This window comes from Hyla sarda, chromosome 1 (assembly GCF_029499605.1).
Source record: "Hyla sarda isolate aHylSar1 chromosome 1, aHylSar1.hap1, whole genome shotgun sequence".
In the NCBI taxonomy this organism is placed as follows: domain Eukaryota; kingdom Metazoa; phylum Chordata; class Amphibia; order Anura; family Hylidae; genus Hyla; species Hyla sarda.
In genome coordinates this window covers 53,983,956-53,998,123 of record NC_079189.1, presented here as the reverse complement: position 1 = coordinate 53,998,123, position 14,168 = coordinate 53,983,956, and the positions used below count along the sequence as shown (strand labels likewise).

Sequence of the window (14,168 nt, the reverse complement as noted above, 5' to 3'; positions counted from 1 at the left end):
CGGAACCTCTCCTAATGTGCATCGGACCTCATCACGAAAAAATTGAATTTTTGGTCCTCTCCAACTGCACTTCTGAAATTCTTCTTGGATTACCGTGGCTTCAACGCCATTCCCCAACCCTTGATTGGTCCACAGGAGAAATCAAGAACTGGGGTACTTCTTGTCACAAGGACTGTCTTAAACCGGTTCCCAGTACTCCTTGCCGTGACCCTGTGGTTCCCCCTGTATCCGGTCTTCCTAAGGCTTATATGGACTATGCTGAAGTTTTTTGCAAAAAGCAAGCTGAGACTTTACCTCCTCACAGGCCTTATGACTGTCCTATTGACCTCCTCCCGGGTACTACTCCACCCCGGGGCAGAATCTATCCTGTGTCTGCTCCAGAGACTCTTGCCATGTCGGAGTACATCCAGGAGAATTTAAAAAAGGGGTTTATCCGCAAGTCCTCCTCCCCTGCCGGAGCTGGATTTTTTTTTGTGTCCAAAAAAGATGGCTCCCTACGTCATTGATTACCGCAGACTTAATAAAATCACGGTAAAAAAACGCTACCCCTTACCTCTTATCTCGGAACTCTTTGATCGCTTACAAGGTGCCCACATCTTTACCAAACTGGACTTAAGAGGTGCTTATAATCTCATCCGCATCAGGGAGGGGGACGAATGGAAGACTGCATTTAACACCAGAGATGGACACTTTGAGTATCTGGTCATGCCCTTTGGCCTTTGCAACGCCCCTGCCGTCTTCCAAGACTTTGTTAATGAAATTTTTCGTGATCTCCTATATTCCTGTGTTGTGGTTTATCTGGACGATATTCTGATTTTTTCTGCCAACTTAGAAGAACACCGCCAGCATGTCCGCATGGTTCTTCAGAGACTTCGGGACAATCAACTTTATGCCAAAATGGAGAAATGTCTCTTTGAATGTCAATCTCTTCCTTTCCTAGGATACTTGGTCTCTGGCCAGGGACTACAAATGGACCCAGATAAACTCTCTGCCGTCTTAGATTGGCCACGCCCCTCCGGACTCCGTGCTATCCAAAGTTTTTTGGGGTTCGTCAATTATTACAGACAGTTTATTCCACACTTTTCCACTATTGTGGCTCCTATCGTGGCTTTAACCAAGAAAAATGCCAATCCTAAGTCCTGGTCTCCCCAAGAGGAAGACGCATTTAAACATCTCAAGTCTGCCTTTTCTTCTGCTCCCGTGCTCTCCAGACATGACCCAGCTAAACCCTTCCTATTGGAGGTAGATGCCTCCTCAGTGGGAGCTGGAGCTGTCCTTCTACAAAAAAATTCTTCCGGGCATGCTGTGACTTGTGGTTTTTTTTCTAGGACCTTCTCCCTGGCGGAGAGAAATTACTCCATCGGGGATCGAGAACTACTGGCCATTAAATTGGCGCTTGAGGAATGGAGGCACCTGCTGGAGGGATCAAAATTTCCAGTTATCATATACACTGATCACAAGAATCTCTCCTATCTCCAGTCTGCCCAACGACTGAACCCTCGCCAGGCCAGGTGGTCGTTATTCTTTGCCCGTTTTGACTTTGAAATTCATTTTCGCCCTGCTGACAAGAACATTAGGGCCGATGCCCTCTCTCGTTCTTCTGATGCCTCTGAAGTAGAGGTCTCTCCGCAACACATCATTCCTCCGGACTGTCTGATCTCCACTTCTCCAGCCTCCATCAGGCAAATTCCTCCAGGGAAGACCTTCGTTTCTCCACGCCAGCGTCTCGGGATTCTCAAATGGGGACACTCCTCCCACCTCGCAGGCCATGCGGGCATCAAAAAATCCTTGCAACTCATCTCTCGTTTTTATTGGTGGCCGACTCTGGAGACTGATGTTGTTGATTTTGTGCGGGCCTGTACTGTCTGTGCCCGGGATAAGACTCCTCGCCAGAAGCCTGCTGGCCTCCTTCATCCTCTGCCTGTCCCCGAACAGCCTTGGTCACAGATTGGTATGGACTTTATTACGGAGTTACCCTCATCCTGTGGCAACACAGTTGTTTGGGTGGTCGTTGATCGATTTTCCAAGATGGCACATTTTATTCCTCTTCCTGGTCTTCCTTCAGCGCCTCAGTTGGCAAAGCAATTTTTTGTACACATTTTTCGCCTTTACGGTTTGCCCACGCATATCGTCTCGGATAGAGGCATCCAATTCGTGTCTAAATTCTGGAGGGCCCTCTGTAAACAGCTCAAGATCAAATTAAACTTCTCTTCTTCTTATCATCCCCAATCCAATGGGCAAGTAGAAAGAATTAATCAGGTCCTGGGTGACTATTTACGGCATTTTGTTTCCTCCCGCCAGGATGACTGGGCAGATCTTCTACCATGGGCCGAATTCTCATACAACTTCAGAGTCTCCGAATCTTCTGCTAAATTCCCATTTTTCGTGGTGTACGGCCGTCACCCTCTTCCCCCCTCCCTACTCCCTTGCCCTCTGGTTTGCCCGCTGTGGATGAAGTGACTCGTGATCTTTCCACCATATGGAAAGAGACCCAAAATTCTCTTTTACAGGCTTCATCCCGGATGAAAAGATTTGCCGATAAGAAAAGAAGAACTCCCCCCATTTTGCTCCCGGAGACAAGGTATGGCTCTCCGCTAAATATGTCCGCTTTCGTGTCCCCAGTTACAAACTGGGACCACGCTATCTTGGCCCTTTCAAAGTCTTGTGCCAGATTAACCCTGTCTCTTACAAACTCCTTCTTACTCCTTCTCTTCGTATTCCCAATGCCTTCCATGTCTCTCTCCTTAAACCACTCGTCATTAACCGCTTCTCTCCCAAACTTGTTTCCCCCACTCCTGTTTCCGGTTCTTCTGACGTCTTCTCCGTGAAGGAGATTCTGGCCTCCAAGACTGTCAGAAAGAAAAATTTTTTTGGGGTGGATTGGGAAGGCTGTGGCCCAGAAGAGAGATCCTGGGAACCTGAGGACAACATTCTAGACAAAAGTCTTATCCTCAGGTTCTCAGGCTCCAAGAAGAGGGGGAGACCCAAGGGGGGGGTACTGTTACGCCGAGCGCTCCGGGTCCCCGCTCCTCCCCGGAGCGCTCGCAGCATCCTCGCATTTGCAGCGCCCCGGTCAGACCTGCTGACCGGGTGCGCTGCAATATCCCTCTCAGCCGGGATGCGATTCGCGATGCGGGAGGCGCCCGCTAGCGATGCGCATCCCGGCTCCCGTACCTGACTCGTTCCCCGTCTGTCCTGTCCCGGCGCGCGCGGCCCTGCTCCTTAGGGCGCGCGCGCGCCGGGTCTCTGCAATTTAAAGGGCCACTGCGCCACTGATTGGCGCAGCAGGCTTAATCAGTGTGTTCACCTGTGCACTCCCTACTTATACCTCACTTCCCCTGCACTCCCTCGCCGGATCTTGTTGCCATTGTGCCAGTGAAAGCGTTTCCTTGTGTGTTCCTAGCCTGTGTTCCAGACCTCCTGCCGTTGCCCCTGACTCTGATCCTTGCTGCCTGCCCTGACCTTCTGCTACGTCCGACCTTGCTCTTGTCTACTCCCTTGTACCGCACCTATCTTCAGCAGTCAGAGAGGTTGAGCCGTTGCTGGTGGATACGACCTGGTTGCTACCGCCGCTGCAAGACCATCCCGCTTTGCGGCGGGCTCTGGTGAATACCAGTAGCAACTTAGAACCGGTCCACCAACACGGTCCACGCCAATCCCTCTCTGGCACAGAGGATCCACCTCCAGCCAGCCGAATCGTGACAGGTGTGTACCAAAGTGCATGGTAGCGTCAACGTGTGGAGCTGTAACTACGGTCAGGGACAATAAATGTCCTTTATGGCCCACAGGGTGAATGTGGTTCCTGCACAGCCACAACAGCAACTTGGACAGGTCACGCTGCTTCCGGCTCCACGCTCTCAGGCTGTTGGTCCTGTGACAGTGTGCAACTCTGCCTCCTCATCCTCCACCATGTCCTCAGCCTCCACTGCCCGGACAAGTCTTAGTTCCCCTCCAGAATACCATGTGTGCAGGGCACAGCGGTTTCATGCTGTTCTCCACATGGTTTGCCTTGGCAAACAGAGTCACACGGGGAGGAATTGCTAAAAGTCATTCATCAAGATATCGAATCATGGCTTACTCCACGAAAACTGGAAATGGGAACCATAGTGACTGACAACGGGAAGAACATCTTGTCTGCACTGCGACAAGGAAGCCATAGACATGCACCCTGCATGGCACACTTGTTCAATCTGGTTGTCAAGCAGTTCCTGAAGTGTTCCCCCATTTGCAAGACATCCTAACAATGGGAAGGAAACTTTGCATGCACTTCAGTCACTCGTACACCACAAAGCACACCCTGCTTGAGCTGCAGCGTCAAAACGGTATCCCCCAACATAGTCTGATTTGCAACGTTGGAATTCCACCCTCCATACGTTGGACCGACTATACGAACAGAGAAAAGCCATCACCAATTTCTTGATGATCCAAGTGGATAGGGGGACTCCCCTGTGTAACTTCAATGTCAACAAGTGGCAGCTCATACGTGACCCCTGCCCTTTGCTCAGGCCTTTTGAGGAAGCCACATTATTAGTCAGTCGCCAGGATTACGGGATGAATTAAGTCATTCCACTGCTTCATTTCCTACAACACGTGTTGGAAACGAAGGCTGGTCAGGGCACTGGAGACATGGCGGCTACATCTAATGGCCACATGAGCCCTGTGGGGGCTGAACTGAATAAGGAGGGGGAGGGGCACAGTGGACCACAGTTTAGGTTTTGCGAGATGGGCGAGAGAGAGGGTTATGAGGAAGGCAAGACAGAGGACCCAGACACATCGTGGCAAAAAGCATTGGAGATGGAGGCAGGGAGTCCCTTCGTGTTACTTGAACAAATGACACGATGCATGCTCACTTGCTTGCGTAGTGACTGCCGAATTGTCACCATTCGGCAGTGGGATGACTTATGGCTCTCCACCTTATTGGACCCTCGCTACCGGCACAAAATGGCCTTTTTTACACCCACTGAGAGGGAGGACAAACTGACCTAATACAGAGGCATCAGTTGGCCGATGCCTATCTGCTCCATCGTCCATCCTCTCGCAGGTCTTACTCAGGGGGCCCACTGCGCTCACCTTCCACTGCCATGGCTGCTGGGGAGGGGTGGGGTGGCAGGAGCAGTACCAGCTCCATCAGCAGCAGGAAGAGTCTACAGTTGCTGATGAGTAGCTTTCTTCACCCGCATAGTGAAGCAACTCATCAGCAGCAGGTAGACCTGGAGCAGGACCTGAACCAGCAGGTAGTGGCATACCTTGACATGACCATGCCAACACTCCTTGAAGATCCACTGGACTTCTGGGCAGCCAAACTTGATTTGTCGCCTCAACTAGCAGAGTTTGCCCTGGAAAAGCTGTCCTGCCCGGCCAGTAATGTGCCATCAGAGCGGGTATTTTGTGTGCTGGGGGCCATAGTAACCTCAAGGAGAACTCGTCTGTCCACAAAAAATGTGGAGAGACTGACCTTTGTGAAGATGAATCAGGGATGGATCAGCCAGGATTTCCACCCACCAATGCCTGATGCATCAGAGTAGATTGACCATGCTGCTACACCAACACTTCACAAATATGGATAGTGCAAAACATATTTAAGGTGCTGCTCCCCAGTGACAGACATTCCTTGGCATTAGACCACAAGTAAGTATTGAGGATATGCATTAGCTAAAACTTAACTTTTCTTAGGATAAAATATATGGACCCGATTTTTTTTTAAATCAAACAAAAGGAAAGGTATGCAAAAACACCATGTGCCACCTACACCACCAAGTATTGATGTGAAGCAAAGAACTCTAAAAGGTAGAAGGGAACAACATATGGTCCATTGTAAGCGGTGGGGGTAAAAACTTCCCCTGTAAGGCCCTACTCTTGCATTATTAATTCCCACCTCTCCCTATTTCCTTTTACAAACACTGCCATTTCACAGGGTTTTTAGGTGGAAATAGGGAGAGTTTCCTGTGTGGGGCCACCCTTTTTAGGGCAAGTAACACTTGCCAAGAAGGGAATTAATAGGTCGAGAGTAGGGCTTTACAGGGGAATTTTTTACCCCCACCTGCTACAATAGACAATACGTTGTTCCCTTCCACCTTTTCGAGGAAAGTGTTACTTGTCTTAAAAAGGGTGGCCCACAAAGGAACCAGTCCCTATTTCCACCTAAAACCCCTGGGAAATGGCAGTATTTGCATGTGGAAATAGGGAGAGATTCCTGTGTGGGCCACCCTTTTAAGGACGAGTAACCCTTGAAAAGAAGGAAATTAATAATGCAAGAGTAGGGCCTTACAGGGGAAGTTTTTACCCCCACCGGTTACTATGAACCATACATTGTTCCCTTCCACCTTTTAGACGTCTTTGCATCACATCAATACTTGGTGGTGTAGGTGGCACATGGATTTTTTTGCACACCTTTCCTTTTGTTTGATTAAAAATTTGGGTACATATATTTTATCCTAAGAATATTATTAAAAGTTAAGTATTATGTAATGCATATCCTCAATACTTGTGCACACTAACACTTTTACAAAAGAGAAAGTTTTCTTCTGCCTACCTGCCTCAGCTACTATTCTGATCCTGCCCCCCACCTGATGCCACACATCTGATGCCAAGTTCTCCTTTTTTCACCCACCTTCATCACCGGGTACTGGTATTGCCACCCACTGCCCCACTATGTCAGCGGGTCACTTTCAGGACTCCTGATGCTTCTGATGCCACCTCCAGGCTGTCTCATTCTGCCACCATATGTTCTCCTCATGCTGCTGCCACCTCCAGGCTGAATCATTCTGCAACTATATGGTCTCCTCATGCTGCCGCCAACTCCAGGCTGTGTCATTCAGCCACTATATGGTCTCCTCGTGCTTCCGCCACCTCCAGGCTGTGTCCTTGTACCACCATGTGGTCTCCTCATGCTGCTGGCACATTAAATAAAACTTTTTAGGTTCATCTATTTGAAATCTTCATTTAAATGTTAAAACAATATCTTTCATCTTTTCAATTGTGAGGCCCTGTGGTCTCTTCAGGCTGTTGCCACCTCCAGGCTGGGTCATTCAGCCACCAGATGGTCTCCTCATGCTGCCGCCACCTCCACGCTGTGTCATTCAGCCACTATATGGTCTCTTCATACTGATGCCACCTCCAGGCTCTGTCATCGTGCCGCTTTGCGGCAGTGATTCCAATAGTGATGCCTCTAATCTGCATGTCATACTGAATAACAGTATTATTTTACTAACCCAGCACACACCCTATGCGTGTTACAGCAAGGCAAAGTGTTCTATTGAGGCTCTCTGTAGGCCAGAAATAGATTTGCCGCAAATAAATTCGGACCGAACTGAATATTTTTCGGAAAATTCGGTGAATCGGCCAAAATTGAAGCAAAATTTCGCTGAACTCTATTAGGCCTCATGGACATTGTAGATTACATTAGAACTCTTTAGGGCCATAGTGTATCTTTAGGGCCATAGTATACCTCTGAGACCAAGAGATTCTTAAATTGTGCCATACTCCATTAAATATGTGTTAAAGGGAAAGTATTGCCTAGACTTTATGTTTCTATTTTATTAACATTTTTGTACATTTTTATGGGGGCTGCCATTTTGCCTAAGCTGTTTTTAATAGCACTAAGTCATATACTTTACTGCAGGACCCATGGACCAAAGACACCAATAGATAGGACCTGTCCCATCCAGATGAATGAGAAACCTTTATAAAGGTTATTCTTTAGTGCGAGGGTATGCTGATCTCTGCTGTGAATGGTGAATATCTCTCTACTGGTGTCACCTTTCGCTATCCTCCTGAGAAGTAAATTATTACTGGGAAAATATCTGTAAAGAACAGGAAGTCTCAGCTATGTTTTATCCGGTTCTGGTGCTGTGCTTATGGATCAAGTAAGTCCAATATGAAAGAGAAGCTTTTTCTTTTACAATGCTTTTAAGATTTATTCACAGTACATCAATTTACATAAGCAAGACACGTTTTGGCACCCAGCTCGACAAAGGCTTGATGCCAAAATGCATCTTGCATATGTAAACTGATGTACAATAAATAAATCTTAAGAGTATTGCAAAAGGAAAAGCATGTGCTGATATTTCTCTTCTATATTCATTTTAAGGAGTATTGCAGCCAGAATTAACTTATCCCCTATCCACAGGATAGGGGATAAGTAGCTGATTGCAGGGGGTCCGACCGCTGGGGCTTCCTACGATCTCCTGCTCAGTCAGGAGCGCGTGTCGTCTACCTCTAGACAGCACATGCTCCATTGAAATGATTCTGGCTGTAGTACTCTTTAGTTTTAGACCTAGTGGCCAGAATAGGAACTGCAAGATTTCAGATTATTAGATTATTTTAAGATTATTATAAAAAATATATATATATATATATATATATATATATATATATATAGTAAAAAAAAATATTAAAAACATGGTTAACATAAAAATATGATTTTAACAATAGGTAATTTTATGATTACACAATCAGCTGGCCAAGAATTTTAGATAGCTATCGGCTAATTGTCAAATTTCTGGTGGTTTTGGGGTTTCCCAGTGATAGCACTGATAAAGCAGGGAGCCATACCTTTCAGTATACACTTTATAAAACTTAAGTTTTGTGTAATAGTTTATAAATCTGGCACTTTCAGTCTACAAATCCATCCATGGTATGGGGTAAATTGTGGGAAAGTATTTTTTGGCAACTATAACTTTAAAATGAACAATGGAGCCGACCCGCTCATGATAAGGTTGCCGGGCGATTGATCGTAAATGTCTGTATGGGCTGTGCAGATAGGACAGATTATATTGGCTCCAGTCCTATAGTAACAGCATATTCTGCATGGCTGCCAGCGTATAGGACATCTGCTTAAGTTCAGAACTTTTTTTGCTAACCATAAGAAAATACAAGAGCGGGACTTCAAGGAACAAACTCTGTATAAGCACTGCACAGCACCAGAACCGAGTGACATCCTACACCCACATATTGGATAAAACTAAGCGGAGACTTCCTGTTCTGTACAGATAATTTCCCAGTAATGCCTTTTTTCTTAGGCAAAACGACACCAGTAGGGTCCATTCACACAGGCGGATTTGATTGCAAACTCGAAGTGTGTTTCCTGCTGTGAGTTTGAAGGGGGACGGGCTCTACGCTGGCTCTCCGCAGCAAATATTCGACAGTGGAATTTGATTTACGGCAGATTTTCCACAGCAGAAATTTCGCATGCTAAAAATCTGCTGCGGACAGCCAGCATAGAGCCTGACCTCTTTCAAACTCACAGCAGGAAAAATGTTATGCATTGTATTACGTATCAATACCTTGTCAATACATTGTATTGCGTAGCTTACAACCTGTGTTATACTCCAGAGCTGCATTCACAATTCAGCAGGCTGAAATTTCCTAGCATGATGGTGATCCTAGGATGATTGTGATAGTGTTCTCCTATAGCACTTCATGTGGGAGTATATGTCTGCTGGCTGATGTAGGCTCGGGGTTCCTTGATTTGACGTACAAATGATTGACCAGAGACAAGAGCAATCTGAAAACTGATAACACTTCCAATTTAAGATGAAATCTAGAGAGAGGGAGGAAGGCGCCTCATGTGCGGGATCAGTAGATCTTGCAGGTGGGGGTAGGGGACGGTAATTCCCAAGCCGCTTACCAAAGTTGGTTGTGCGCCCACACACAACAAGGTTAAGAGCAGAAGAGATGTAGAAGAAGGTCCACTGCAGCCCTCCTGGGTAAGAGTAAAATCAAAACCGAATGACCAGGGAGTCAGGAGTTAGTCTGGCGCAGAGAGGAACCATCAGGCAGCCAAGTAAAATCAATGGATTTATTAGATGCAACGCGTTTCGCTGCGCATGCGCAGCTTCATCAGGCCTGATGAAGCTGCGCATGCGCAGCGAAACGCGTTGCATCTAATAAATCCATTGATTTTACTTGGCTGCCTGATGGTTCCTCTCTGCGCCAGACTAACTCCTGACTCCCTGGTCATTCGGTTTTGAATTTAAGATGAAGGCACAATTGAACAAGGTTTTAAACAGAATTAGCTGAAGTGGCCCAGTGAGATCGTGTAATATAATGACCAGTTATGCCATATGATACCTATTCTTGAATGACAAAACTTGTGGCCCCCACAGTTCTTGTTGACAAAACAAATATGTGTCCCAACTCGTTTCTCCCCTAATTAAGATATTGGAGTTAAACAGAGGAATCAGAATAACAGAATAGTAATTTCTAAATCAAAAGATATCATGACTGGATAGTAAGTACCATGTAAGCCAAAAAGGAGTAGGGTGAAGGGTTCATGTGGCCAGTACAGCAGCCTGTTTTTTTTTTCAACACATTTTTAAGGGATAATCAATAAATGTTGATTTTTTTATGTTCTGGATATAATTTTTTAATTATAATTAAATTAAGCCCCCTCCCATAGACTTTTATTGAGGGGCGGGACTTGACTTCACAGAATGGGGCATGACATCATGAGGGGGCAGGCGTGAACATGGAAGCCCGCACACAGCATTAGGAATAGGAACTCCATGTTCCGGATGCTGGGTAGTGGAGTAACCCTTTAAACATAGCTGTCTAATAAAATTATCCTGAAATCTTACAGTTTTCATTCTGTCCCCTTATACTAATAATAAGCTGACACCTATTACACAATTATTGTGTAGACTTTCATTGAGGGGGCAGGCCGTGACATCACGAGGGGCCGGGTGTGCACACTGAAGCCTGCACACAGCGTTAGGAACTCAATGTTCTGGAAGCTGGGAGCGGAGCAATCCTTTAACATAAAAACTTGATGCAAAGAGCAGGTCAATGTCTGATGACAAAAGCATATGATCTGTTTATGGGGTCTGTACTAGTGATAGGTTCTCTATGAACTTTAGTTTATCATTGTCTAACAGTAACAGTAACAACAATAATAATAATAGTTATAGTGTTATTATTATTTACAATCTGCTCAGTAACTTTGAAAAACATAGACAGGCATTTATCAAGCGATTTAGTTAATTGTTTTTTAACTAAAAATGTCGCACAAATGTCGCACCTCCGACTACGCAATTTCTCGTGCGACATTTTGACTGGAAAGCGAGAAAAGCAAGTTTTCCAAAACTTAACTACGTAGTAATAATTTTAAAATGGACTACGGGTAGTCTGGTATTTATTAAAGGGGTATTCCAGGCAAAAAGTTTTTTATATATATCAACTGGCTCCAGAAAGTTAAACAGATTTGTAAATTACTTCTATAAAAAATCTTAATCCTTCCAATAGTTATTAGCTTTTGAAGTTTTCTGTCTAACTGCTCAATGATGATGTCACGTCCCGGGAGCTGTGCATGATGGGAGAATATCCCCATAGGAGCTGCACAGCTCCCGGGACGTGAGTCATCATTGAGCAGTTAGACAGAAAACAACAACTCAACTTCAGAAGCTAATAACTATTGGAAGGATTAAGATTTTTTAATAGAAGTAATTTACAAATCTAAAACGTCAGGAGAGTGTTTACTGCATGCACCTTTCCAGCCAGTTATACACACACTTAAATCCAGGATCGTCCGAGACCACCCATCCACGGTAGCACTGCCGGTGCCTGCCTCAAATAGACATAGTCCATAAAACAGTATCAGGGATAGAAAATAGCAGGCGGCACTCCAGGTACTTGTGCAATAAAACCGCTTCTTTATTTGCTCGATTAGCAGGTTACAGCAGAGAGGAACACACCAACAGTTTCATGTCCACCAGAACGCTTTCTCAAGGCCTTGAGAAAGCGTTCTGGTGGACGTGAAACTCTTGGTGTGTTCCTCTCTTGCTGTAACCTACTAATTGAGCAAATAAAGAAGTGGTTTTATTGCACAAGTACCTGGAGTGCCGCCTGCTATTTTCTATCCCTGATACTAATTTACAAATCTAACATGTTTAACTTTCCGGAGCCAGTTGATATATAAAAAAAAGTTGTTGCCTGGAATACCCCTTTAACTGCAACAGTCGCAACTGCGCAAAAAAAAGTTGCAACAAGGTTAAAAATTGACTAAATTTACTCCAGCTCAAACATGGAGCAGAAAAAGCTACTACCAAAGTAAAAAAGGAAAAATTGCTTACGTGAAAGAAAATTATCAACAGGCTGAAACCAGTTGATAAATAAGTCACACATAAGCAAAAAAAAAAAGTAAAGAAAAAAGTACTAAAAAAAAGGAATACATAAGCAAACATTGATAAATGTCCCTCACAGACTCCATGTTAAGCGGGAAACTACCAGGGCCTGCTATAGGGCCCACTATATGATGGCCCAGATACCTCTCTTAAATTGCTTTAGAGATTAGGGGTGGTAGTGATTGTTGGTGGTAACTGGTCCTAGGAAAAGGGAATAAATTGGATGATGGAGGAAGCTTTTGAGCTATGATGTGCGTCATTCTTTTGTCCTATTTCCCACAATGAGATAGGTGCGAGGAGTGCACATATGGGCACTTTAGTGATGTGTGGTTAGCATATAGGACATATTGTTCCAGTAAAGGAATAGAGAGGGCGCTACCTAGCGCATTACCACTAAAAACCAGGTTGAACAGAGGTAATTACAATGCTCACCCAGAATGTTACACTCGCCAAGTGTAACAATGGAAAATAACTTGTGTGTAAGTATGCCGGCAGCCGGTCTACCTTCAGAAAGATGCACAAGGAAAACAAGGAGCCTCCAAGGAGGTGGCGGACATCAGGAGGCGCTGGACACACTCGGAGGGTAAAATCAACTTTAATCACCCATCATGCAACGCGTTTCACAGATTATCTGCTTCATCAGGCAAGCCTGATGAAGCAGATAATCTGTGAAACGCGTTGCATGATGGGTGATTAAAGTTGATTTTACCCTCCGAGTGTGTCCAGCGCCTCCTGATGTCCGCCACCTCCTTGGAGGCTCCTTGTTTTCCTTGTGCATATTGTTCCAGTGTCCCACAAGATACTATATATGAGTTCCTCTTCTTTGAAGATGTCTTACCAAGTCTAACATGTTTTTTTTTTTTTTTACAGCGGTTTCCTCAGTTCAAGATTTCATCCACATTAATGACTGCCTTAAAGAAAAGTCAGAAAAAAATCCTGAGCAAACAGAAGCCATTGTGTCTGGTGAGGGATTACTTATTTTATCTAAGAATTATGTAATTCTATACTTGTTCTAATGTAGTGGAAGTAATGTCATCATGAACTGCCTCATTGGTGAACATGCACTCGGACAGCCATTCTGAGCAATAATAGCTATATAGTAAAGCATGAGGGATAGCCTAAACCTGAGGAATCATGAAGCAGAATTCAGACAGACCGTTCAAGCTAAATGCTACCAATGTAGTAGAGTTAAAAGATAGACAATAGACAAATCTAGAAAATAAATAGTAGGCAGGCAGGAGCGTCGCTTGGGGAGGGTTTTGTATGACATGTGTACTGGCTGCTGGTTGAAGCTACCACCCATAGGGGAAGATTTATCAAAACCTGTCCAGAGGAAAAGTTGCCCAGTTGCCCATAGCAACCAATCACATTGTATCTTTCATTTTGCAGAGGCCTTTTTAAAAATGAAAGAAGCGATCTGATTGGGTGCTATGGGCATCTGAACAACTTTTCCTCTGGACAGGTTTTGATAAATCTCCCCCATAGACATAGTAACATAGTTCATGAGGTTGAAAAAAGACCAGAGTCCATCAAGTTCAACCTATATGCCTAATGAGTCCCAACTATGTTGATCCAGAGGAAGGCAAAAAAACTCCCACTAGAGGTAAAAATTCCTTCCCGACTCCAAATATAGCATCAGAATAAATCACTGGATCAACGTTCTGTCCCTATAAATCTAGTATACATAACCAGCGATGTTATTACTCTCCAAGGATGCATCCAGGCCCTTTTTGAACTCTTTTACAGAGTTCACCATGACCACCTCCTAAGGCAGAGAATTCCACAGTCTCACTGCTCTTACAGTAAAGAACCCCCGTCTGTGCTGGTGTAGAAAGTTTCTTTCCTCTAAATGTAGAGTATACGCCCTTGTTATAGATACAGTCCTGGGTATAAATTGATCGTGGGAGAGATCTCTGTACTGTCCCCTGATATATTTATACATAGTTATTAGGTCACCCCTAAGCCTTCTTTTTTCTAAACTAAATAACCCTAATTCTGATAATCTTTCTGGGTACTGTAGTCCTCCCATTCCCCGTATTACTCTGGTTG

The 14,168-nt window shown here is 44.9% G+C and overlaps 1 protein-coding gene across 4 annotated transcripts in view; it reads left to right on the top strand.

The window, feature by feature from the left end:
• SH3TC1 (SH3 domain and tetratricopeptide repeats 1) overlaps positions 1 to 14,168 on the top strand; it is an 89,252-nt gene that overhangs the window by 39,123 nt on the left and 35,961 nt on the right. For all 4 annotated transcript variants that reach the window (XM_056555042.1, XM_056555040.1, XM_056555043.1 and 1 more), the window contains exon 3: positions 12,990 to 13,082. In XM_056555042.1, coding sequence (XP_056411017.1) covers positions 12,990 to 13,082 — 93 coding nt within the window. The remainder of the gene's footprint in view (positions 1 to 12,989; positions 13,083 to 14,168) is intronic.